Source organism: Petaurus breviceps, unplaced genomic scaffold (assembly GCF_028583685.1).
Source record: "Petaurus breviceps papuanus isolate PSGF00001 unplaced genomic scaffold, PetGlider_PUasm1.0 37, whole genome shotgun sequence".
Lineage (NCBI taxonomy): Eukaryota > Metazoa > Chordata > Mammalia > Diprotodontia > Petauridae > Petaurus > Petaurus breviceps.
In genome coordinates, this window is record NW_027186296.1 from 65,968,385 (window position 1) to 65,994,612 (window position 26,228).

The 26,228-nt window shown below is 40.9% G+C and overlaps 2 protein-coding genes across 6 annotated transcripts; both read right to left on the bottom strand.

Annotated features, from left to right (window-relative positions):
* Window positions 1-938: 938 nt before the first annotated feature.
* PLIN1 (perilipin 1) lies at window positions 939-15,998 on the bottom strand. Of its 5 annotated transcripts, none has more exons than XM_069098600.1 (10): window positions 15,757-15,998; window positions 15,262-15,318; window positions 15,040-15,098; window positions 10,997-11,201; window positions 9,888-9,970; window positions 8,166-8,430; window positions 6,743-6,927; window positions 5,749-5,940; window positions 4,901-5,140; window positions 939-2,813 (listed from the first exon to the last, which is right to left on the bottom strand). In XM_069098600.1, the coding sequence occupies exons 3-10, from the start codon at window positions 15,082-15,084 to the stop codon at window positions 2,400-2,402; spliced, it is 1,629 nt and encodes a 542-aa protein (XP_068954701.1). In that variant the 5' UTR covers window positions 15,085-15,098; window positions 15,262-15,318; window positions 15,757-15,998; the 3' UTR covers window positions 939-2,399. The 5 variants fall into 5 exon arrangements, with proteins under 5 accessions (XP_068954701.1, XP_068954702.1, XP_068954700.1 ...); XM_069098601.1 differs by having other exon boundaries at window positions 15,846-15,975; XM_069098599.1 differs by lacking the exon at window positions 15,262-15,318.
* A 1,983-nt stretch (window positions 15,999-17,981) lies between these two features.
* Window positions 17,982-26,181, bottom strand: PEX11A (peroxisomal biogenesis factor 11 alpha). The gene is made up of 3 exons (XM_069098605.1): window positions 25,951-26,181; window positions 23,086-23,201; window positions 17,982-19,907 (listed from the first exon to the last, which is right to left on the bottom strand). The coding sequence occupies exons 1-3, from the start codon at window positions 26,004-26,006 to the stop codon at window positions 19,339-19,341; spliced, it is 741 nt and encodes a 246-aa protein (XP_068954706.1). The 5' UTR covers window positions 26,007-26,181; the 3' UTR covers window positions 17,982-19,338.
* Between the last annotated feature and the right edge of the window lie 47 nt (window positions 26,182-26,228).

Here is a 26,228-nt window from a genome sequence, read left to right on the forward strand (position 1 = left end):
TCTTTCCATGAACTGTGACACAATAGTGTAGCATATGAAGAAACATAGGCTCAGGACCTTTGTTGGGAATAGGCCTGGGCATGACTCCAGTGTCTGTCTTCTTGGATGTCAGTTTTCCCATTCCATGAGAAAAAAAGCTGAGTCTCTTTACCTTTCCTGCCTTCCTAGACGAGATCCACCTTTCCACCTTGCCTGGGTCTCTCATACAAAGAACAAGGAGAGAGCTAAGAGGAGGACTGTGGTTTGAGACTTTGCTCTCATCTTCTAAAGGATCTCAGGGAAGCCCATGTGGCCTAACTTCCAGCTCTTCTCATCTTCCTCTTCTCTCACTTCCTGCTTTCTCTCTTTCTTCTCTTGTCCTTTGCCCAGGCCACCCTCTCCATAACTGAATTACATGACACTCTTCCCTACTTGGCAATGGGAAATGATCCCCATCTTTCTTAGGATCAGACTAAGAGCATTGCCAAAATCCCCTCATAGTCTCTGATCACATGCTTCCTGGTCTTTCCCTGTCCTTGCCTCTTGTCTCCACAGAGTTTCTCTGTCTCTGCACACTGCATAGAAGTAATTAAACAGAAATTAGGCCTGACCACTAGGCACAGACCAGGCATCCCTCAGTCCTAGAGGCATGATAGTGAACTGAGGCCCACAAAGTGATCACACCTTAGCTCTCCCCCAGGTAACTGAGTCGATTTGCAGGAACGCTTATGAAACAAGGATTCTCCTTCCTCCTATCAGGAAATTCTCATGGATTATGTGATGGTGGAGCTTTTGTATTTAGCAAAGTATGTATATACATGCAGGTAAGAGGCATCAGTAAAGAGGAGCCCGAAGAAGCTTTGAAAAAAGGTGCTATGTATATTAGCTGAAATTCTTTTTTTTTTTTGCTTTTTGGAGGGCAATTGGGGTTAAGTAACTTGCCCAAGGTCACATGGCTAGTTTGTGTGTGTGTGTGTGTGTGTGTGTGTGTGTGTGTGTGTGTGTTAAGTGTCTGAGGCCAGATCTGAACTCAGGTCCTCCTGACTCCAGGGCTGGCACTCTACTCACTGCGCCAACTAGCCGCCCCCTATTAGCTGAAATTCTATTGATGTTGCTAAGGTAACAATAAAAAAATGGTTTGGGATTCACTGTGGTTGTACATAATAGAAGCACAGGGTGGAAAGGAACCCAAAGTAGCCACTTTTTTCATCACTCTGCCTTGGATAACCCTGAAATCAAAATGCAAATGGAAAACCTGAGGTATTATTTTAATAGATAAAGAAATAAATCTATAAACAGCCTCTAACCCTTATGTAATAGAAGGAAGGGTTATTAGCTAAGGTGAGACTATCAAATCATGGGACTTATTTTTTTTTAACCAATGTCCTACATTTTACATGCCCAAATGAGTATAGTCTCCCTCAAAGAAGTTCCTTGGAAAGCCCACACATTTATTCTAACACCTACTGCCATTGCTCAGAACACTTCAGGGACAGTCCTTTGGGAATTCTTTTCAGAGCCTGCAACACATCCTTTTAAATAACCTCATTGGTAACAAACCACTCCTCCTTTCAGGATGGATTTGATTTTTGGAAATAGCCATAAGTCATTTGGAGCCAAGTCTGATAGGTGATACATCTGGGAATTGCAATTTGGGGTCCAAAGTACAAGGGGGGTAGATTTTGAATCAAATGACCTGGGTCTACATCCTATGTGACCTTGAGCTAGTAACTCAACCTCTTTGGGCCTCCATTTACTCATCTGTAAGACAATGCAGTTGGACTATATGATTTCCAAAGTCTTATCAAGGCTCCTATTAGGGAGGTATGAAAGCTAGCTTCCTTGTGTGGTTGCAAATAGGCCCTAGTGGCTTTTGTCAAAGAAAAGTTCTAAATGTGTTTGAGCAAGGGTTGCACCATTGAAAGACTGTACCAACTCCCAAGATCACTACTCTGAAGGGTACAACTCCGATTTAAATGGATGAGGCAGGTTAAAAACATAAATATCCCTACTCCCCAAATCTCCTTCTTTATATTTAGACCGATTCAGTTACCCTGGGAGCTCTTCGGTGTGCTGAGTTTGCAGGCTTCACCTCACTCTGGTTTTGGTGGCTCCAACCCCCAGTTGCCCTCAGGCTGGTCTCAGTGCTGGTAGTATGCTTTTGACAAGCAGGCAGGGAGATGGGGAATATGTCTACTAGGATATCTAGGATTCTGCCAAAGTAATAAATGAGTATGTAGGTTGTAGGCAAGTGCAGAGGTCACTAGATTGGGTTCTCTTAGAATCCAGGCTTTGCTGTATTCTGTGGATGCAGTGGTAATAAGCTGGGAGTGGCAAGGGTAGCAGGGCATGAGCACTAACCAGTGGGACCAATCAAGGGCACTACGGAAGGACTGGTCCTACAGGGACTTTGGCCTGGGTCAGTTCTTCTTGTATAACTGGTTGTGGTGGATCCGGTTGTAGATAGGCTCCATGACACTGGGCCGGTAGAAGCTGTCACTGACACGACGGGTGGGTTTCTCTCGGTGGTAGGAAGAAAACAAGGAGCGGCTAGTGGTAGGTGTCTCAGGCTCAAAGATGGGGCCACGATGGAGGGAGCCGCGCTGATGGGACAACTGGTCTAACACTTTCTGCTGTGTAAAGAGTTTATCTTCTAGGCCCAGGAAGGAGAGAGCATTAGAGTTCCGGGTACTCCTCAGGCTTCCCCGGTGCTGCAGTTTGCTTGGGATCTCAGGGGTGGGTGAATTGGCACCTTCACTTCCATCAGTCTCAGATGGAGGGTTATCTATGTCCCGAAACTCACTCTCTGGCTCCATCAGTGATAACCTGGGGAGCTGAAGAGCCGGGGGTCAAAGTTAGAGAGGGAGCCTTCATTTGATAATCCTCACCTGAATTCACCACCCTCTCTAATTTTCCCTCTATACTCTCTCAGTTATGTTGGGTTCAATAAATTTTAAATTCACTTTACATTTATTGAGCATCTGCAAAGTACAAGGCTTTGTGGAGTGCATAGATAGCTCAAATTTCTGTAGCACTTCAGGCTTTACAAAGCATTTTCTTCGTAACTTTCAGATGTATATAGGGTCCATATTATTACCATCCCTGTTTTACAGATGAGAAAACAAACTCAAAGGTTAAGTGATTTCCAGTCAGGATTAATGGCAAAGTCACAGAAGGGCTGAAAACACCAGGGAGGCCCCAGAGACAGCTGCTGGCCATGGCCATGGGCTGCCATGAACTTCCTAGTGATTAAAAATGCTTGAAAATAGCTTGATGGCTTCTGTGACTTTAGATGACTACTAAAGCCCCTCCAATTCTGAGGTTCTACAGAAACCAAAGTAAAGGTCTCCAGGGTAGCTAAGGTCCCTCAGAAGTCCTCCACACCCCCATTATGACATTACAGTCACCACAGATCCTTTCTCAGAAAGGACAGTTAGCTCAGTAGTACTTCCTGAAAGCTTAATAATATCTGGAATTTGTATCATAGTGCTTTTTATTATCTCTGGGGCAGCCTCTGGATGAATTGATTTTCTTTGCAATTATGTCTGTATTCTAAAAACCCCTATTTTGTCTGAGAATAGAGCAGCTAATTGTCACAATGAATAAAGGGCAAGACAAGGAGTCAGGAAGACCTTAGTTCTAAGCCTGCCTCAGACACTTACTAGCTCTATGATAGTAATATAATATAATAATAATATAAGCAAGTGTCTTGATCTCCTTCAGCCTCAGTTTCCTCATCTGTAAAATAGGAATAATAATTAGCACCTCAGGGTTATTTAGAAGATCAAATGAGATAACAGATGTTAGTGCTTTGCAAATCTTAAAGTGCTACATAAATGTAGCTATTAATTGCAAATCCATGGTAGAGGAATCAGAAAAAAGGGGAGAGAAGAGGGACCAGAATGGTACCTAGAGAATTCAAGCACAGGAAGTATGAGTCTACCTGACAAGGAGGTGAGGGGGAGATTTTAATTTTATTTTTCTTTTAAAGCATTCCAACAGGAGAGGAGCTTCTTGGGGCACTAGGCCTTAGTTTGGGGGCCACAGAGTTCAGGAGGTTTTGGTTGTTCTGGTTGCAGCCCAGTGGACTGAGAATCAGGAGAATCAGAAACCCCTGACTCTCGGGGTGTGCAGAGGACCTGCCCTGCCACTTATTACTTGTGACCTTAGGGAAGTCATCTAACAGCTTTGTTTCCTGATCTGTAAGATGAGAGAGGTAGGCTGTATGACCTCTGAGGTCCCTTCCAGATCTAAATGTATATGCCTATGGCCTTGGGTAAGTCCCTTAATGACTCTGGGCCTCAGTTTCCCCATTTATAAAATGAGAAGGGTAAAGTCTCTTCTAGCTCTCACATTCTATCATGTTCCCTGGTCTAAGATGCTTGGGTTTGTTTTTCTCAGACTCCTGGGACTAAGACTTCCAGTCTCCACAAGGGGGCCCGACCTCCACTCCAAATGATCCTCAGCTCTATGGACCAGAGAGGGCAAGAAGAAAAAGGAAAGAGGGAGTCTAAAGATGAAGAATTGTTAAATACAGAATCACAGAGCCAAGAAGAATTCTGAAATCATCTAGGCCAATACCCTTATTTCACAAATGAGGAGTTTGAAGCTCAAAGAGGGAAAGTTCGAATTGAATATTGATGTAAGGTTTATTCTAGTTTAAAATTCTATGATGCCATAATTCAAATTTTCCTAAATTAGTTAATGAGAACAGATACTTGAACTGATCCTCCTGGCTCCTTCTCCAGGCCTGATTAGTGTCCAAACTGACCTCAAGACTTAGCACTCAGCCCTAAATGCCCTTGCTCAGCTGGGCTTAGGCTTGCATCCTCCCTTCCCCCCATGGCCACTCATCCTCCCAGTAGACAGTGACCTTTCGCCAGGCTGCCTGGGGTGGGGATGGCCACAGGGAACTACTCACCGGGACATAGTGCACCACTGTGTCCACCACATTATCTGTAACACCTTTCAGGGCATCAGATAATGACATTGCCCTGCCTTTGGCGAAGGTCTCCTGACCAGAAGTGAGATGAAGCAGCCTTCCGGCAGTGTTGTTCCAGATAGCAAAGGGTGCCCACTTTACAGTGGAGACAGTGGTCAAGTAGGCAGACTGCAAAGTGTGAACCACACTACCCAAGAGGCTTTGGTTACTGGACATGGTCTGTGAGTAAGAATGCATGTTAGTGAACTCCAGACCCCCAAACACCCTCCTACTCTCCATCCCATCCACATACTCTCTATCACCTACGTCTTCCAGACCTTCTTCACCAGAGCTATAAGTAACTGTTTTTGCTACCAGGCTCATGTATCCCCATCTTGTACCCACTGGCTCCTTCTACTCCCAACCTCACCCTTCAGACATCTCTCTATGGGATTAGGGAAACATAAATCTATTTCTGGGTCAGGAGGGAAGAGCAGGTTTAGGCTTTGCCTGAGGAGGCAATGATAATGGAAAGAATCTTCACTGGCTTTGTGGAGTCAAGGGACTGGATTCAAATCCTGACTTTGCTATTTACTACGTGGGTATCTTTGAGCATGTCACTTAACCTTCTGGGCTTACCTTTCCTTATCTGTAAAATGAAGGGGTTGAACCAAGTGGTCTTTATGTGACCTGAGGCAGCTTGATGTGCAGTAGAAACAGTGCTAGATTTGAAATGCCAACCGTATTTCTTCTATCCTAAACCTAATTAGCCTGGCCCTCCCCCTCTCTCTCCTCCCCCTTTACCTGCCCTAAAAGATACAACACTCTACTTGGCTCATTCTTTTCACCTCATTTAGTTTGCTTTCTTCCTTCTTCACTTCAGGTTCTTCTTCCTCCTCGTCTTCCTCCTCATCCTCCTCTTCCTCCTCGTCATCCTCCTCTTCCTGAGCCTGGTTGTATTGCCAGTTTCCCCTTGATGTGGATCGGGGTCTTGACACCACCTGCAGGGCAGCCGACACACCCCACTGGGCCATAGTGCTCTGTGAAGAGGTCAAACAACAGTGAGTGACCGAGGGTGTGCATTAGGGAGGAAAGTGGGGTCAGGAGGGGAGAAAAGGAAGGGGCAAAAACCCCCAAATGACTTACAGACCTTGCCAGTCCTCCTGATACCCCAAATCAGAACCACACAGAATTTCTAAGTTCCGGAGTAAATATGCCTTTGTGGAAGGAGGCATGGGTATTTGTTATTGTTGTTCACTTGTTTCAGGCATGTCTGACTCTCCATAATCCCATTTTGGGGTCTTTTTGGCAAAGATACTGGAGGGGTTTGCCATTTCCTTCTCCGGTTCACTTTACAGATGAGGAAACTGAATCAAACAGGGTTAGGTGACTTGCCCAGGGTCACACAGCTAGTAAGTGTCTGATGCCATATTTGAACTTAGTTTTTTGAGTCTTCCTGACTCCAGGGCCAGCACACTATCCATTGCACCACCTAGCTGCCTAGCATGTATGCACATGTATGCAAATATAACTGTATACAAACAGATTTTCAAAAACAGTTCAGATTTCAAGAAAAGGAAATATTTTTAAGCAGTTTTGAGGCAAATCCTTTTCCTCATCTGAGCTTCAGTTTTCTCATCTACCAGAGAAGGATAATAATACCAGTTCCATCTACCTCACAGGATCACTGTGAGGAAAGCATTTTTAAAACAGTCAAGGATTATGTAACATGAACTAGGATTGAGGGGCTAGGGCTAGAAAGCAGGAGCAGTGGAGATAGAGAGATGAGCTGTGCATACCAATTCTTAGGCTGACTGGCCTGGAGATCAAGTGGAAACTCACCAAAGGAGCCACACCTGGGATCCACTTGGCTAATGCATGGCCCCAACGGAGGGTCTGGACTGTTGTCTGAAAAGTGTGCTGGGAGACAATGTTGGTTAAAGTTCCAATCCTTTGAAGGAAGCTGGGCTTTGGCTTTGGCAGCTTCTGCTGGACTTGGGGAGGATTAGGGCGCTCCAGGACCAGGGCTAAGTTAGAATTGGGGTAGAAGGAGAAAAGAAAAACCAAAAAAATGGTGAGAAGGGGATCCATGATATCTGGAAGTACTAAGAATATCCTTTTAGGAAGCATCACATTTTAAGAAAGATGTTCTTAACCTGGAGTCCATGGACCCCAATAGGTCTATGGATAGAGTCTGGCCAACTGTAAACTTGAATGGGAAAAAAATGAAATCTTTATTTCACTAATCTCTAACTCAAGTTTAGCATTTCCAACAATTAAGAATATAGGCAACAAACTATAGTACTACTTTTTTTTATATTACATTACAGTGGTTGCAGATATCTCAAAATATCACCAAAACTCATTGCTACTTAAAAATTACTGATTGTTATTAAATCTGCTAGAAATATTACTACAATTTTTAAAATATTTTGATTACTATTTAATAACTGGTTTCTTTTATGAGTCAATTATTTTATTTTATATTTTCAAAAACATTATTCTGAGAAGAGATCAATAGACTTCATCAGACTGCCAAGGGGGTCAATGACACAAAAGAAGAATCCCTTAGTCTAGGAGAAAAACGGATGAATTGAGTACTAGGTTCCAGATTCTATTTTGCTACTAAATAATTTGGGATGTGATCTTAATGTGTGATCGCAAACAAATCACTCCCATTTTTGGGCCTCAGATCACTCTTACTCTGGGCCTTCCTCTACAAAATAAAAAAGTTGATCTGGAAGCTTTTTAAAATTCCTTAGGCTCTAACATTCTATAATTTTCATGCATATTGGCTAAATATCAGAGGACTCCACATTTCATTTTTTCAAATTGCCTCCATAGAACTTGAGAGCTGGCAGCGCCCTTAGAGATCATGCTATCAAGCTCCCTAATTTTTGTAGATGAAGAGGTTGAAGCTCAGAGAAACACAGTTACAGGGGCCCTACAATGGCAGAACAATGATGCCTGGTCTCCAGATTCCTAATCTTTTTATTATATTCTGATTCCTCTCTGAAATCTTGCTTCCTGGCTCCAGCTTTTCAGTCACAATGGAATCCAGGCTAGTAGAACAGATGAACTCATTTGTGAAAAGGTGACTGATAGCTAAGGTTCCTTTTGTCTCCAAGGTCCTTCATTCCTAACCTTTCCACACCATTTTTTATTTCTTGGGAGCTGAGTCTGGCATTCTCCAGCAGAATGTTTCTGCTTAATTTCTATCTTGTTCTCTCCCCACACTCTGCTCAGTTTTCTGGACATTGGATACCTGGATTTTCCTCAGGTGCTGGCATCAAATAATTCACCACCTTCTCAACACTGCTTAAGGCCAAGTCTGCCCCTCCAGCTGCCAGCTGACCCACCCGGGTGCTGGAGGCATAGTCAGCTGTGTCCCGTGCCATGCCCCAAGCAAGCTCACAGCCAGCCAAAGCTGCCCCCAGGACCTTATCTGAAGTGTTGGCAATGGGGACACTGAAGCTGTTTCTGGCACTTCGTATCCTAGTGGAGATGGTGTCCTTTAGTTCAGAGGCAATCTGTAAGCAGATGAAAGGGTAACAAAAATCACCCTCAAAAAATATTTTTAAAATTTTATTTCAGAGCATTTTATACCATTTTCACGTACCTGCTAAATCCTAATGTCTACTGTATTTATCTGTGAAGCTACCATACTCCCATAATAAAGAGTAAACTCCTTTAAGAGAAGAATTATGTCACATCTTTGTATCTCTCCTACTACCGAGCACAGTAGGATTGTTGGATTCGACAGATTTAGAGCTGAAAGGGACCTGAGAAGTAATTAGAGCCAAACTATTCATTTTACAATTGGAGAAACTGAGGCAGAGAAAGGTTAAGTGACTTACCCAGGGTTACCCAGCTAGTGTTTGAGGCAGGATTTGAACCCAGGTCCTCTTGTCTCTGAGTTCACTACTCTATGCACTATATCATATTGCACATGGCAATATTTAATTCCTATTTGAGTAAAGGAAGGTTTTTCTTTTTAAAGGTCTTAAGCATTAAAAGCTCAGAGCATCTCTTATCTGTTCCATATTTCAAGGACCCTAGTGTTTCGATGAACTTCTAGACGTGTGGTTTTAGCTGGAAAATGGATCCATGCCTCTCCTGTGACAACCACAGATATATTTCCTAGCTCCTTTTCCCTAGGACCCCGAAAGAATCAGATTTTAAGAACATGGATCTCAGCTCCTAGGGATCTTGCCTATGTTAAGCTACAGCCTTTAGGGGCGCTATCTCCCCAGTCATCTGGGTTCATAAACTGAATCACCTTTGACTCTTGATCCTCAGCTCTCATTGCCAGTCAAAGAGTTATCAAGTACTGTCATTTCTATTTCTGTAAGATCTGCACAATCTGGCTCCTCCTCTCTATTCCCATTGCAATTACGCTGGTACATACACTTATCTCTTCTTGTTGGGACTTTTATAATAGCCTCCCAAGGGTCTTCCTGACTCTAGTCTACCCATTCTCCAACATATCATTCAAGCTGTCACCCTAGTAATCTTCCTAACATGCTGCCACTGCTCTACTCAAAGACTTTCAATGATTCCCCATTATTTACCAAATAATTTTAAACTCTTGATCCTGGCATTCAAAGTCTAACAATCTAGATTTACCTTCCCTCTCTAGCCTTGTGCCCTAGTATACCCCTTCACATACTCTGTTCCAGCCAAACTGGACTACTGTCTTCTGCTAAATTGGCCAAAACCATGGAAAACTCAGAGAAAGTCCTGATCTGAGGAACATAGGGTCAAAGAGACAATAGGGCTCAGGCCCAGGCTTCTATGAGGTGATGTTTCCATGCATGAGGATTGAATCTTTTAGCAACCCTCCTCCCACCCCCACCCCAAACATAATTTTATCATGTTATTCGGGAAGTAGAAGAAAGTAATTCTGAGACCGGTAGTGGGGGTGGTATGATTGCCTGAAAAGGAAGCAGGCAGTGAGATACAAAGCATGGGGAAGAGACTTCCTTGCCTTTTCTGGAGGGTATTGGAGAGCAGGAATCTTCTCTTCCAGATGGTCCAATCCACGGCAGGCTAGCTCATTGGCAGCTGTGACTGAAGCAAAGAACAACACTGAAGGTAACAAACCCACCTTACTTTGAGAAACCAGTTTAGGGGGAGAGATAAAAGGCTACAGAACATTTCCAGATCATATATCACAGAGTCCCTGTCATCTTTTTGAACAGACCTGAACCCTAGAGTTTAGTCCCAAGTAACCCCATCTCCTTGGGGTCCTTTGGCCTGCCGCTGACCTGGGGCTTATTTCACTTACTTCACTTCCAGGTCAGCTTTGGACATCTATGATAAAAAGATAGATCTTTTGTCTATAGTGGTGGAGGCTTGAGGATTGAAGGCTAGAAGGAGACCTGGCAAACAGATATTCCCTTTAGCAAGTTTTCTCTTTATTGGCCTGTGAGGTCTCAGGGGCTACATACTCCCCAAGGAGCAAAGGAACTTAATACAGTGCTCTGGGAATCCTTATTCATTGGACCAGGAATGTCAATTAAAGCAAAAATTTGCTTGGTCCTTTGAAGTATTCTAAACTTCTAGTCCTTCAACTATTAAATCTTGCCTAAACTGTTATACAAGATCATAAAGACCTGGGCCTAGGGCCAAGATCTTTTTTGTTTTGTTTTTGTTTGTTTGTTTTCAGGGTCAAGGTCTTTAAGTCTGACTCTTCTTATAGCTGACCTCTGAAGGTCTCTGAGATATATCTCTCCTTAAGAGAATAGGAGATATTGGACCTACCGAAATCTAAGTAAAAATTTTGTTCAATGTAGAGAGAACAGTGGACTCTTCAATACTCATATTGTAACTTCTGAATCTAGGACTGGAACTATAGACCCTGAATCCATGCCAGGCTCAACACTGCCTCATTGCTCTTGATGGGTGCATTGTTTAAGTCAGGGTTTGTCTGTAACTGTCATCTTCTACTGTCCAGTGTGTACAGACCTCTTCCCACTCCAACTTTCCAAAACAATTTCTACACCTCAGTGGAAATGTCATTGGAAATGAAGGATCCTCTGAAGGCTGAGTAATGAAATTCAGACAAACAAATAGCCCCAGGTCCCTGCAACTCACATTGTGTTGAGAGCCGTCGGACCACAGGTTCCATGCTCCATGCGGCCAGGTTGCTGGCTCCTTGTACCCCTTTCTCATAGGCATTACAAACAGAGGCCACAAGAGGATGGGCTTCCTTGGTACTGGTGTAGGTCTTCTGGAAACATTCACAGGTGCCACTTACCACAGGCAACTGAAAGACTCTCTGGAGTACATTTTCCTGCTCCTAGAAAGGAAAGGAAGCATTAAAGATGTCCTTCTTTTCCCCTCTCTCCCTCTCACTGTACCACCATTTCTGTCAGCAGAACCTCATGCTCACCTTTTCCTTACATAAGACTGGGTTAAACTGAAAAGTCACAGTCAGAACCAAGGGAAAAGAGAATGTTATCATGCCAGAGGCCTCTGGGCAACCCACTCATTACATGAAGGAAGGGCATGGGTAGAGAAATTAAGGTGGTGCACATGAATGTAAAGGACCTGTTAGATACAGTCCAGGTTTTCAGAAAAAAACAGATTCTCTTTGTCAAATAGCTAAGCTATAATTTTTCCCTCTTTCCAACTGAAATAAAAATACATCTTTTTCAGAAAGCCTTCCATGACCAACACACCCAACTTTCCAACCTACTAGCAAAATCTCCTGCCTTGAATTACCAGGAAATAATTTGTCTATTTCATTTCTCAATACAGACCTTATAACCCATCACATCTCTGTTGTTCTAAATGTTTTTTGGACTTCTTGATATCACAGTTAAAGCTGTTTGAAAAAGTGCACATAAATTTAATTTGTGAGATTAAATAGGAAAAAAAAAAGATGCTTAGAGTTAGAAAGGACCTTAGAAGTTATATAGGTCAACCTCCCAGTCAATTAAAAAATTCCTTCTACAAAATAATTAACAGATAGTCAACGACCTGTAGCTTGGCTACTTCTAATCATCGAGAGTTTACAACTTAATGAAGCAGACCTTCCACAACTGGACGTTTTTAACTAAAGTACTAGAAAGTTCCTAGAGATATATGGAAATTTTTTACCATAACTACTATCCATTGCCAATAGTAATGCCCTCTGAAGTAACACAGAATGCCTAGTCCTTTACTTGACAGCCCTTTAAATAGCTGAAGAAAGGCAATAATCTCCTCTTCATCATTTTACTTCTCCAGGTTAAACATCTCATTTCCTAATATTATATTATCATCCTGTTTGTCTCTGGTTTGTCAGTGTTTCTCTTAAAATACAGCACCACAAATCAAATACAACATTTCATATGTGGCCCAGACAAACACAGAGTACCATGGAACATTTGCTTCCCATAATAGAGGTGCCATGTTCCCTCTGAAATGTTGTCTGAGATTATTACTGCTTTTAGCACCTTCATCGTGCTGTTAACTCATGTTAAGTTTGTTAGCAGAAACCCCTATCTCTTTTTCAAACGAACTTCTGCCAAGCTAGATATCTCCTATCCTTTTACTTGTACCAATGATTTTGTGAATCCACATATGAAGCTTTATGTGTATACTTGGTAAATATAATTTTGTCAGATATCATTTGGTCAGTTTTCCAACCTGGGGAGTTAATTTTGAATTTTGATTCAGTCTTATGTTGTATTAACTCTCCTTCCCAGATTTATGTCATATGTGAATTTGATAATGATTCCTAAAACATTAAATGGCACTGAATGAAGGGCAAAGGGCTGTGGCACTCTACTAGAAATCTCACACCAAGCTGACCCAGTCACAATGTTCCTCAGGTTTCTTGTTTTAGTCATCTGTGAATCTAGTTAACAAACACTATCATCTACTCCACAATTCACTATTTTATCTACATGTAACTAAGATTCACTACCTCTCTTACATACCCCTGAACTACCAATGATTAATCTTATCAATTGAAAGAAGTTAGTTTGACATGACTTGTCATCAGTGAACTTATGCTGGTTCCTAGTAACCAATGTATTCTTTTACAAATGCTCACAAAATCTGTTAAATTTTGTTAAATTTCTCTCAAATTTAACAATCTGTAGTTTCCAGAATCTGTTCTTTTTCCTGTTTTGAAAATCAGGACAACTTAAGATAAAGGTGTTGTAAATAAACACAAATGACTATACCATCTAGCTGATGGTGTACAACTTTGCTTCATACTCCTTGTGCCCCCGTATGCCTAACATTCAGGAAAATGAGAGATCTGAGCTCTATGTCTGTGTTTGTACTCTGAATAGTATAGTAGTGGGAGGGAACATATTAGCATAATCATAAACTCAGAGGTGCTGCACTCAAAAAGTAAGCTTCATTGGCAATGTAGTGTCTTTGATCTCTGTATCTAAGTATCACTAAGTACTAGAAGGCACTTGATGATGATGATTGAGCCTTTAATGAAAATAAAGTCATAGAAGTAGTATTGAATTATCTTTTATAATGCTGAAATAGAGAACAGTCCCAGGTTCAAACTGTAGGGATCTCAGGGTTGAACACAGAGTCCTTAATGCTAGAATGTCTTCACAGTAATCCAACAAGCCAATCAACTAAGACTGGTTAGAATCCTAGATAGGATACAAAACCCTTTCTTGGCACAGACTCCACCCAAATGGAAAAGAAACACCTTTCTCTATACTGCATATTCATGAGTTGTTTTTCTTTTCTCATTTTGACTAAACTTGATTCTAAAGCTGCTGCACCTCTCTCCCTCAACTGGGAAGAACTAAGTGGTAAGTCTTTGGAGAAATGCTATGATTTCCATAGGCTATATGGGCTTGGGACCATCTCTCCTATAACATAGTCATACATATGTGCCTCTCAGTCACAAATTTTTTGCCTTTTGTTTGAAGCACCACAATAACATTAAAACAAATAGTGATAAAGTTATTTTCTCAAGCACCTGAGGCCAGGTGCCTTGAACAACCTCGAAGAAGGCAGATTAGATCAGAGCAGGCAGCCATATGATGGGCTAAAGAACTTTCTGTACTTTCCTGATCTAGAAGGGAGAAGAAATAGATCTGTCAAGCAGATATGTTAGATGACTTATTGCCAAGTACTTTATGTGTTTATGAGGAAAGTACATTGGGCATTTATAAAAAAGAGTGAACTAAAAACAATAAATATCTTCTTGGGGTAAATCAGAAACTAGAAAATTATATGAATATAAGCAAAAAAAATATTACCTGGGATACCTTAAATGGAAATTTTGGACATAGCTGAGAGAAATCATTTGTGGTAGAGCCAAAATGTAAAGTGGTGTTAAGAGGGTAATAGAATCCCCTACTCTGAATGACTTAGATGTTTGCCTGACTGAGGCTGAGGTCTGGCTGGCCCAGGTGTTTTCAGATCCTTTCCAGCTTCATCAGTCTATGCTTTTTTTGTGATATTTCTAAGAACAATGGTGTTTTAGGGCTAACTTTAGGATAAAGAAGAACACTATTTCAGGAATATAATTTTGAATGTCCCCAAATGACATGAAGTGTCTGAATCAGAGACATCCTACTGGTCACTGGCATATGCCCTTATAAGCATTGAAACATTTCATGTAACACAAGTTCAGAGATACTTTAAAGATACTTAAATATGGTGACACATTAAATCACTTAACACTAGCTATTTTGTGGTATAGTAGAAAGGGACTTGGAGTAAGGAGATCTGGGCTTAAAATCTGCTAACTTACTCCCTGTTTGAGCTTGAGCAAGTTCTCTTCACTTTTCTGGATCTCATTTTCCTCATCTGTAAAATAAAAATGATGATCTCTAAGGTCCTTTCTAGTTCTAAAATCCCATAATCCTATTTTAAAACTTTTTTTTACTGTGATTACTAATATAATTGTAGAATGATTTTTTTTAAAAAAGCATGTTTCTAGTTAGTATTTCTCTAGCACCTTCCTTGAGTACCTCACAGATATCAATTCAAATCATATGTTATCCATGGTGAAACTTTTTGAGATACCAAGACAATTTCCTCCCAGTCGGGAATAGTAATATAACCGGGGTATATTCTGTTGTTGAATCTCGAAACCTAAACTCCCTGCCCACTCTTGTTCCCCTTCCTTAGGTCTCCATTAATTGCCTTAAACATGCACAACTTACTGGGTGGTTTCCATCCATCGTGGTTGGGCTCTTGTTGACTGCCATCTCAACGCTTCAGTCTGCAAAGCAGAAGATCCCATGACTATGAATATCCAGCTCTATGCTCCCAAGGTCAGCCCCCCAGTACATGAGCTTCTGGGGATAGGCCACCACAGTAGGTGGCTGGTGGTTCTGGTTCCTGGCATAAGGAAACATGGCACAGAACCACTACAAAGAGGTTACCTTTAACTTCCTGTGGACCTCAACAGCAAGGCTTCTACTGGTCAATGATGGATATAGCTGGTAAAGTAAGCACAAAGCAAAAGGCCCAGGTGGATAAAAGTGGGACCATCAGGGAGGGAACAAGCGGCATTAGCAAAAGTGTAGAGGTTCTTATGTTAGTAAAACTGGGTGTGGGGGGGGCAAGCAAATAGGATAAGACTCAGTTTCTGGCTTTAACATAAAAGGTACTGGATTCTTCTTTATACAGACCAACACATCTTAAAGTCCCTTTTTTCCCATGCTCAGATTAAAAAGAAAGTACTTAGTCTATAAACCAACTGAGTCTTCCTTCTGAAGGAAGGCATAATGGAGGGGTATTTGTCTGGTTCCATTGTACCTGATACAAGCTGAAAATCCATTTCTGTCAGAATCCCAATTGCCTCACAATTAGTGCCCTCCTCCAGTTACTACCTCAAGGGCTATCAAGACACCCAACAACCTCCCAGAAGCACTTACCACTAGCTCAGTTCCCCCTAAGCAACGGGAACAGCATAAATAAGATGCCCACCCAGCAGGTTTCACTACTTGCTGCCCCTCCAACTCACTCTAGCTGACTGCTGCCCTGCCCTGGGCCAGCTATTACAGCAGAGCTTGCAGAGTGGACTTCTCTGGCAGTATTATCTCCAGTGGCTCTGGGGAGCCAAGTCTTGGGAAGTCCTAATCACTTCCCCAGCCAAAGGAGGAGAGAGAGGACAAAAGAGGCGTGTCAGCTGGTTGCCATGGTAATTGGACCAATGGTCCCCCTGGACAAATCCTAACTTCTGCATGGATTATTGGATAGCAGAGGGGGTGGTTCCTAGAGTTGAGAGGAATCCAGGTTTAAAGAAGTTGCTATTTTAGGCTTTGAATGTAGAAGGCAACAAATATTCTGAAGCACACCCCATACTTTTTGAAGCCTGAGTCTCTAGATGATGTTGTCAATGTCCCTTAAACCTTCTTCCCTAATCTAGCTCCCTTCCCATGAAATGTGCTCTGTGTGCCAGTTTCCAGTTGACCAGTCCAATTCCTGTAATTTCTTTTAGTTGCTCATTAGAGGGAGGCTTCAGCCTGGATATTTTGACAGATGAATTCCCTTAGGTAATCTTATAATGAGTTTGTCTTAATTACCTCTGCTTGTGAATATGGAACCAAGCTATTCAGTAGAAAAGGGACTTTGAACAGGTTATTAGCACCATACTTACCATGTGCCTGTTGGACAAATGATTTCTAATTTATGATTATGCTTTGCTCTGTTACGTATTTTGCTGGGCATAACCCATCAGGTTTTTTTGTTTTTTGTCTTTTTATCAGGGGGAGGCAGGGCAATTGGGCTAAGTGATTTGCCCAAGGTCACATAGCTAGTAAGTGTTAAGTGTCTGAGGCTGGAGTTGAACTCAGGTCCTCCTGATTCCAGGGCCAGTGCTCTATTCACTACACCACCTAGCTGCCCTTGGGCCAGGTAATTCTTAAGGCATAAGTTATAAGATGATCCCAGAGAATAGTGGAGGAATGACAACTTTTTCCCCAGCCTAGAGAGGTAAATTTTGACTGGTTTGTTCTGCTAACAACAGAAGCCAGACAATAAAAATATACATCTACCCATCTCTCTTTATACAAGAAGGTAGAGCAAATATAATAGTATCATGGAGCTAATACTTGGCAGACCCCAGGAAGACAAAGTAGGAAGGTTGTTAGGTTCACATGAAGGTGAGCACCGGGTACGTAAGTACTTGACTTTGATCTTATATGCTGATTGAGAAGTTGGGAGAGGATAAAAACTTATTTTCCTTGCTATTAACAGAAATATAACTACCTCACTTCTGCCAGATTGGTGAAGCCTCAATGACCTATGACAGATCATTGCTGGTGGCAAATAGGTAAGACAGAGCAAGTCAAGCAAATGATGCTTCACCTAAAGCTTTAAGTACAAAGAATTCCAAAAGAGTTTGCAGTTATTTGACTAACCAGAGCTTTTTAAGTCCTTGGTTTATACAAGTGTGAAAGGCATGAGATGCCCTCTGATCACACTTCCAACTTCAAGACAAATACTAAGATTCTACAACCACTCAGGGACAGAGGTCAGTTTTTAAGTGTTTGGTGTAATGGCTTGGGGCCAGAGGGAGTATAGGGCTTGATTTGTAAATAACAAGCTCTGCTGAGGGAGCTGGGTTTTTTGCCCTCTGGAGCTTGAGTCCAGAATGTATGTGAGAGGTAAGGATTGGTAAAAGGTCCTGGAAACGCTGCTGAGGTTGTGAAAGAGCCTCACTTTCCCCACCCTACCCCAGAGAGGAGGCTGAAGGGCACCAGCAGCAACTATTCTGAGACAGCCCCTGAGCTGGTCTAAGGTTTAAGTTTATATTTCGTTGGTTCTAAGAACCCTTCTGAGAAGAGCAGCTTCCTTGTTTCAGGATCTAGGACACTATTAATTCTGATACTAATTCTGCAGAGACAATGCTTTTTTTCTCAATCTTACCAAAACCATATAATTTCATCAATCTTACAAGGCAAACTTCAGAGTTGTTCTTGTTTTAATTGAGGTTGATTTCCAAGATCAGGTTCTCCCTGTGTACAGTGATCTTATCTGGCTTTCTCCCTCCAGAATTACTTTCCTATGTAAGTGAAGGACCTAACAGTAATGAAAACTATCTTCCTTACTTTCACCTTCCTATGCTATCCTCCAAACACATACAAAAATACAAGAATTCAAATCTGTCAAACAATTTATTGGTCATAATTAACTTATAATTGAATATCATTATGTAAAAATGGGGTTATTGAGAAAATTCATCTTGGCCTGACATTTTCCATTTTACTTAAAAAAAAGTCCCCAAACTCAATCTCTTTTCCAGAACTGGTGCCTCGCCTAAGAAATGGAATTAAGCCATGGACTTGAGTGTGCTCTTCAAGAGTAGGAGTCAAATTTCTTCTGGATGTTGAATTCATATGGCCTATTAAACATTTTTTTTGTTTTTGAGAACCACTCAAAGGAGCAAACTAGACCATTAGACTAAACCACTTACTGATGATGTGACGTATCTAATTCACTCCAACCCTGTGGCACCTGCAAAAGCAGAACTACATATATCCATCGAGGCCTAAGAAGGTAGCTACTACAGAGTGAGCATATGGCATCAAAACTTGCTTCTCACTATCACTCAATACTCTAAATTTGATCATAATAAATTATGCTTTTTAATGATTGTCTTTCTTTCCCCACAACTTTACTCCTTACACCCCTCCCTCTTTTTCTTGCTCTCTGCTCCCCTTTCTCCCCCAAGAACAATGTACACCCCACACCCTATAAGCATAAAAACCTGATTATTATAGAAAATTGTGAGTGGCTTATCCATACTCAGCTTCTAAATTAATAGAATTTCATTTTGTGAAAGCAATTATTTGTAGACCAACTAACCATCAAATGATGGAACCTAGTTTTAAATTAGGTAGTTTAGACAGGACTGTTGTGAGTACATGTTTTGAAGGATATCTATCATTAATAAATGGGACTTACTCTACTTTTTTGCAGGATAAAGAACCTGAAATTTTAAAAAAGCAGAATTTCCTAAAATCTTTATCAGTAGAGTGGATCTCTCTATACCATCATTAGTTCTTACACATCAGATGTCCTACTCAAAGACTTTATTATACAGATATAATTTATACTGTAGATGAGGAGGGTAGAGGATTTAAGAATTGTAAACTCAGTTCTGTCCTCCCTCAACAGTGGGGGGGAGGGAGGGAGAGAGAAAGGACTAGGTATTTATATGCCATCTACTATGTGCCAAGCACTGTGGTAGGTGCTTTTAACAAATATTATCTCATTGGATCCTCACAACAACCTTCAAGGTAGGTTCAGAGACTACCTCTGAACTTATTATTTTTCTTTTTAGTGCAGTGGGGAAAGGGACAGAGGAATATATACACATATAGTGTATATACCCATTTTTGTGAAAAAATGGCTTAAACATATTGAATGTGACATTTTCTCAGTCATAAGTGCCCATCCTGCTCAGAAGGTCACCTTTTCAAGTAAGTGTTAGTACCCAACACAAAAGAACTTCAAGAACTTAGTCTCATCTGTGGATAAGCTACTATTATCATGCCTATTATGGAGGACAGGAGGCCTCCCAGCCCAATGATCCCAGAATTAGACTTATAAATATCAAGCTGGTCCAAAGGATTCAGTATATCACAGAGGTTCTTCACTGTGTCCAGTAGCAAGGGGGGATGCTTCCTTAGGGATCTAAACAAGAGAAGGAGAAAGGAGTGGAGCCACTCTGTTTCTTCATCAGCTATACAAGGTCCTACATGGTTCTGGGGCACTGATTTCTTTCTTTTTGCCTTTTCTTGTGCAACTTGCTCCATTTGTAGGGAGACCTCATACACATCTCTGATGATATGCAGCAGGAGAGAATAGTAGTAATGACGTGCAGCCCACTTTCGCCATTTTTCCTTGTTGATGTCAGAAATGAGTCCTACACTCCTCACCCAAAGGATGCTGTCACAGACAAAGTAAATCACACGGTTGAGGTTGGCTATTGTTAGGCAGAATCGGGGCACAAGATCAGACACGTGGATGCTCTGTTGAGTTGCCTGGACAGCGTGTATCACATTACCTAGTCTGAACCCTGTAAGAAAAACCCATGAATTTTAGCATAGCTTTTTGCTAACACTGAAATGGGAAAACAGAATCACTGAGGTTTTTATTGTGGTATAATTTGACTTTTCATCAATTTATTGGCCTTTTGGACTCTGCACCCTGGTTGAGGAGGGAAATAATTGTGTAGAGTATAAAATGAGTAGCTGGAATTATTATGAAAGGCATTAAAGCATTTTTTTGTGTTCCTATATCACATCACTCCAGTGGATATCTCATTCCAATTCAAGGCCATTTACAAAGAAAGACTGCAATGTCTAGATTATATGGAAACATATTTCAGGAATGAAGGAGTTGATGAATTATCACTATCATAACCTTCAGTTACTACATTCTTTTTTTTCCCCAATCAACAAGAATTTATTAAAAGCCTTTGTGCCAGTCATTGAGAACACAAAGGCAATGAGACAGCTACAGTCTTCAAGGAGCTTACAATATATGAAAGAGATAACACACATATGCATTAAATACTCTATACAAAATAAATACAAGATAACTTTGAGGAGGAAAGAACCAACATCTGGGATAGGAGGGATCAGGAAAGACCTCATGTAGAAAGAAGGTGTATTTCCCCCCATAAAACTTATTGTTTATTTTTAACATTTGTTTTTTTTAAATTTTTGAGTTCTGAAATCTCTCCCTCCCTCATACCCCTTCCCCACTCATTGATAAGGCAAGAAATATGGTATCAATTATACAGGTGAAATAATGCAAAACATATTTCCATATTAGCCATGTTGCAAAAAAAATAAAGAAAATTTAAAAATTATACTTCAATCTGCATTCAGACTCCATCAGTTCCTTCTCTGGAGGTGGACAGCATTTGTTCTCATAGTTCCTTTGGAATTGTCTTGGATCATTGTATTGCTGAGAATAGCTAAGTTATTCACAGTTGATCATTGTACAATATTGCTGTTACTGTGTACAATGTTCTCCTAGTTCTGCTCATTTTACTTTTTGTCAGTTCATATAAGTCTTCCCAGTTTTTCTGAAATCATCCTGTCTATAATTTCTTATAGCACAGTAGTATTCCATCACAATCACATACCACAACTTGTTCAAACATTCCCCACTTTACAAACATCCCCTCAATTTCCAATTCTTTGCCACCACAAAAGGAGATGCGATGAATATTTTTATAAAAATAGGTCCTTCTCCTTTTCCTTTGATCTCTTTGGGATAGAGACCCAGTAGTGGTATTACAAGTCAAAGGGTATGCACTGTTTTACAGCTCTTTGGGTACAGTTCCAAATTATTCTGCAGAATGGTTGGCCCAGTTTACAACTCCACCATCAGTGCATTAGTGTCCTATTTCTCTAAATCCTCTCCAGCATTTATAATTTTCTTTTTCTGTCGTGTCAGTTAATCTGATAGGTATGAGGTGGTAACTCAAAGTTGTTTTAATTTGCATTTCTCAAATAGTGATTTAGAGTATTTTTTTCATGTGACTATTGTTAGCTTTGATTTCTTCTGCTGAAAACTGCCTGTTCATATTCTTTGGTCATTTATCAATTCCAGAATGGCTCTTTTTTGATAAATTTGGCTCAATTCCCTATATATTTGATAAATGAGGCTTTTATCAGAGATATTTCCTATAAAAATCTCCCCCAACTTCCTTCTTTCCTTTTAATTTTGGCTACCTTGTGTTTGTTCAAAAACTTGGAAATTTCATTTAACCAAAATTACCCATCTTATTTCCTGTGATCCTCTTAATCTCTTATTTGGTCATACATTCTTCCCCTATCCATTGATCTGATAGATAAAAATTTTCTATGCTCTCCTAATTTTCTTATAATATCACCCTTTATGTCTAAATCATGTACTCAACGTTTACCTTATCTTGGTATATAGTGTAAGATGGTGGTCTATACCTCATTTCTGCCAAACTGCTCTCCAGTTTTCCCAGCAATTTTTGTCAAATGGTAAGTTTTTGCCCCAAAAGCATGGATCTTTGGATTTATCAAACACAAGATTACTATGGCCATTTACCACTATGTACTGTGTACCCAATCTATTCCACTGATCTACCATTCTATTTCTTAGCTAGTGCCAAATTACTTTGATGATTACTGTTTTCCAATATGGCTTGAGATCTGGTAATGCCAGGCTGCCTTCCTTCCCATTTTTTTCATTAGTTCCTATTAATTCTTGACCTTTTGTTCTTCAGATCAATCTTTGTAAAAGAGTATTTTTGATGTGTTATTCACCTGTTCAGAATTGCCTATAGCCTCTCAAAGCTGAAAGAAATAAAGGGAGAAAACACTTATATAGGAATCAGCAAACCTTGGTTCCAGTCCTACCTGTCACTAACTAGAACAGGCCTGCACAACCTGTGGCCCAACAAAGGATTTTGGGTGGCCTGACAGAAATATAGAAGAAAATATCCTCTACATTTTTTGTGGGCCACCCAAAATCCTTTGCCATGCCCATGGGCTGCTTATGGTTCATGGGCCACAGACTGTGCAGGCCTTAGCTAGAACATCAATACTGTAATCACAGTTGTTTAGTTGTTAACTAAAACAACAATACAGGATTTTTTTCTGTCATTACTTGTGATAACAATGATTTAAACAGATGTAAAATGCTGGTTTAACCTTGTGTATTTTATACAAAGCCAGCTAGGAAAAAAGCCTAATAAGATTTGCCCATTTCTCCATCATTAACTCTAAGTGAAGAGTAGAAGGAAGAAAACGGGAATTCAGAAACATGTAGCGGGAAGGCAATAGTTAGGTGAAAATTAGGGTATGACTGTTTTATTCCTTCAAAGAGCCTGAATACAGCTCCTGGGAGTGAGAAGAATATGAAAGAGTTGTTTATCTTTCTTGACTTGTCAAAACATTTCAATGATTTAGGGTAAAAATGAGCTAACATATTCTACTGGTCCTACTGGTTCTGATTATGTGGGAAGAAACGGCATAGCACCAAAAAACCCAGGATAATGCCTGTAGGATGGCCCTTCATCATTAAACCATTTGATTTCTATGTCTCTGTTGCCGCATGATGTTGCAAAATGAGATCAGCAATACTGGATAACATCAACAAGTACTATCAAATATAAATTATGATTAAAAGTGACATGAACACCAAATGTTCCGGGGCTAAGGATTCTGAACTAGGAGGCTCTGTTCCTCAAGGGACAGTGTACTTACATTTACGGCCAGTGCTCACACTAGATTCCAGTTTCTTGAGCTTCATTACCACCTTCTCTCTATCAGCCTTAGGCTCTAATAAATATCTAAGCAACATGCATGTGTATTGAATGGCTCTGGAATGGAAAAAAAGTGAGGAAAATAATTTACAAGTTAAGCAAAACATTTCATCAGAAGGGAAAGAAAAAGGTACGTTGCTAAAGGCAAAGTACTAAGGATAATTTCTTTGAAGTGGAACTTATATTCTGCACCAGATCCATAAGGTCAAAGGGTAGCACAAGTAATGAAAATGCAACACAAAGGTGATGGCAAAGGACTTTGAAATAATCCAACAGCAAAAAGCAGCCATTTTATTGACACAAGTGGTGGGGATAAAAGTGGGTGTGGATCAAGAAGAGAAATAGCTCAAAAAGCCATCTCATATTTAAATCAAGTATACAAAAGGGACCAGATACAATATAAAGGACCCATAAGAGACTATGTATAACACAGGTAGTATAATGACTAGAGAGGACTAGCCTTAGAGTCAGGAAGACCTAGGTTAAAGACCTGAGAACACAGTAGCTCTGTAATTATTGACAAATCAAGCAACTAGAAGATATAGTTCTTATACATGGCTCCCAAATGGGGTTAAATCTAATGAACAAGAAAAAGATATAAAATGTAAATAAAAATTGACTTTAATGAATACAGTATCATTTTAATATTCAGTTCAAAAGAAGAATGTTATTTCCATGTATCAGTCTATAGCCCCAAACATTGTTTCCTAACATAGACACAATGAATTAGAAACCTTGAATTCACAGATATCCATAAGCCCCAGTACATTTAGGAGTCTATGGGATTAGCTAACTGCTTCATAGCAAAGTGCTTCTTTTTTTATACTGTATTTCTGTAATCATATTTTAATATCTATATATTAAACACTCTGACCAAAATTTAACATGATTTTCAGAATGTTGTATCAATGATTTGGGAGTCAAAGGTGATAAATTCGGGGGTTCCCTCCTTTTCATTTAAAAAAAAGAAAGGTCTTTATCAGTAACATGCAAGTACCCAAAAGAGCTATACCCTTTGACCTGGTAACCCCATTGGAATATAATCCAAGGAAATAATTAAGCAGAAAAAAAGATTTAGCTGTACAAAATATATTTACAACTGTGTTATTTATAATAGCAAAAAACATAAGTGACCTAAATCATTTAAATCTCCTGTGGTTAGTTAGGAATAGCTAAACAAACTATAGTATATTAATGCAATCAAAGCATGATGTTGCTGTAAAGAATGGTAAATACGAAGAACATAGAGATATATGAAAGTTGATCAAGAACAATAAGAAATAGAATTAAGTCTTATATACATATTGACAAAATATGTTGAGAATATTTTTGTATATAAGGCTAAAGAGGTTAATAGTAGCATAGATTTTGTTGAGTAAATTCATATCCATGTCCTCCCAGGCTTTGGGTACTCGGATGGCAGGGGATTAGATCCAAAAATAAGGTATTTTCCCTGAAGGCAAGTTTAAAGACTAGAGGAAGACCCTCTCATTTTAAAGAAAGTCTGCTCCTACTTTTAGTGAGGAGATTGTATAAAGTTCTGCAAATTAACAGAGCAGAAATCTGGGATCTGGCAGAGTATTTGTACAATGAACATCTGTATATCCATCCTCTGTAATGCTTATGCTTATATTTTACTGAAGTGTAATGAAAGGTAGCATTTCTGATGTACTGTGAAGCTCATTATAGAAGTCCAAGAGTATTAGCAAAATCGGAAAAATAGCAAAATGAAATTGTAAATTTAACTACGTGAACTTGAATTTGAGCAGGTTGATTACCAACCAAGTCTTTATGAGGCATAGTGAAATACTTTCTAACTATATGTGCTTAACATTTTATAGGCACAGAACTGTCAAATCCTGCGTTTCAGTGAAAAGTACCGTATCTCAAATCAGAAGACCTGAGTTCAAATTCTTGCACTGCTCCTTTACTGTGTGACCTTGGACAAATCATTTATGGCTCTATGGGTCCATTTTCTCATCTTTAAAATAGAGATTGGGCTAAATAACTTATAAGTCACTTACAACTCTAAATCTATGATCCCATTAACTAAAAGCTAGGAACAGGGAGCTCTATCAGGGCCACCTCATTTCTAAGTATATGATAAAAAGGGATTCATCGCAGAATTATTTCTTAGGACATCTGACATCAGTGACTAACCCCAAAGTCTTCGTTTTAAAGAAAACTCCTCCAGAAGAGATTGTCTAGTGTTTCCTTTCACTGGGAAAAATTATCAAGACACGAAGTCATCGGTTTTGGTTTTACGATGTCAATGGCATCGGGGATTTTGCAAGAGTACACTGGGTTCTACACTGAAAGGCATGGGTACAACAGGTCCTTTGTATGGGGAGAGGTTGGGATGGGGCCCGGGAGTAGGAGTTTCGACTCCAGTTGGAAGGGTTGGTGGTTTCCTCCCTTATCTACGTTTCCCCCCTCCCAAGTCATACAATTTTAAGGATTTAGTGAATTACAGCTGGTCGGTTAGTCTCTGTCCAACCCCTTCCTTCCTTCTGATGGAACTAAGCGGCCCCGAAGTTGGGTACAAAGCGCGCCAAGCGGGTCCCAGGGGCGTCTGCCCGGTCGCTGGCTCGCCACTTTTCACTTCCACAAAGAAGTCTGAGCACAGGGCAGGGGAGGGCTGGCAGGGCCGGAGGTCACGTGGAGGCCTCGGGGATCCGCTTCAGCCGCTCCCCGGCGCGGCGAAGGGGGAGGGAGTCGGGGCCTCTGGCCGGACTGGGACGCGGACCAGTTGGGGCTGGAGGCGCGCACGGTGCAGCGGTGTGGGAGGCCGGAAACCCAGACTCACCTGAAGAGCCGGTCCCTGCCCTGAGTCTGGTTGGTGAAGCGAGTGAATGCGTCCATCTCGCCTGCCCGCCCACCCACTTCCCCAGAGACCTGCTGTCGCCACAGGCCCGAGTAGGGACCGTACCGGAACAGAGGGCGCTGCAGTCCCCCGAGGCGCGGGAGACAAGATACTCTCCGGTCCCCGAGGGCCGCAGTCCCTCCACCCTCAGGGGGCGGGCACTACCCAAGGGCGAGGGCGAGGGCGGGCTGGAGGAGGGAGGTGCGGTCTCCCCTCCGCCA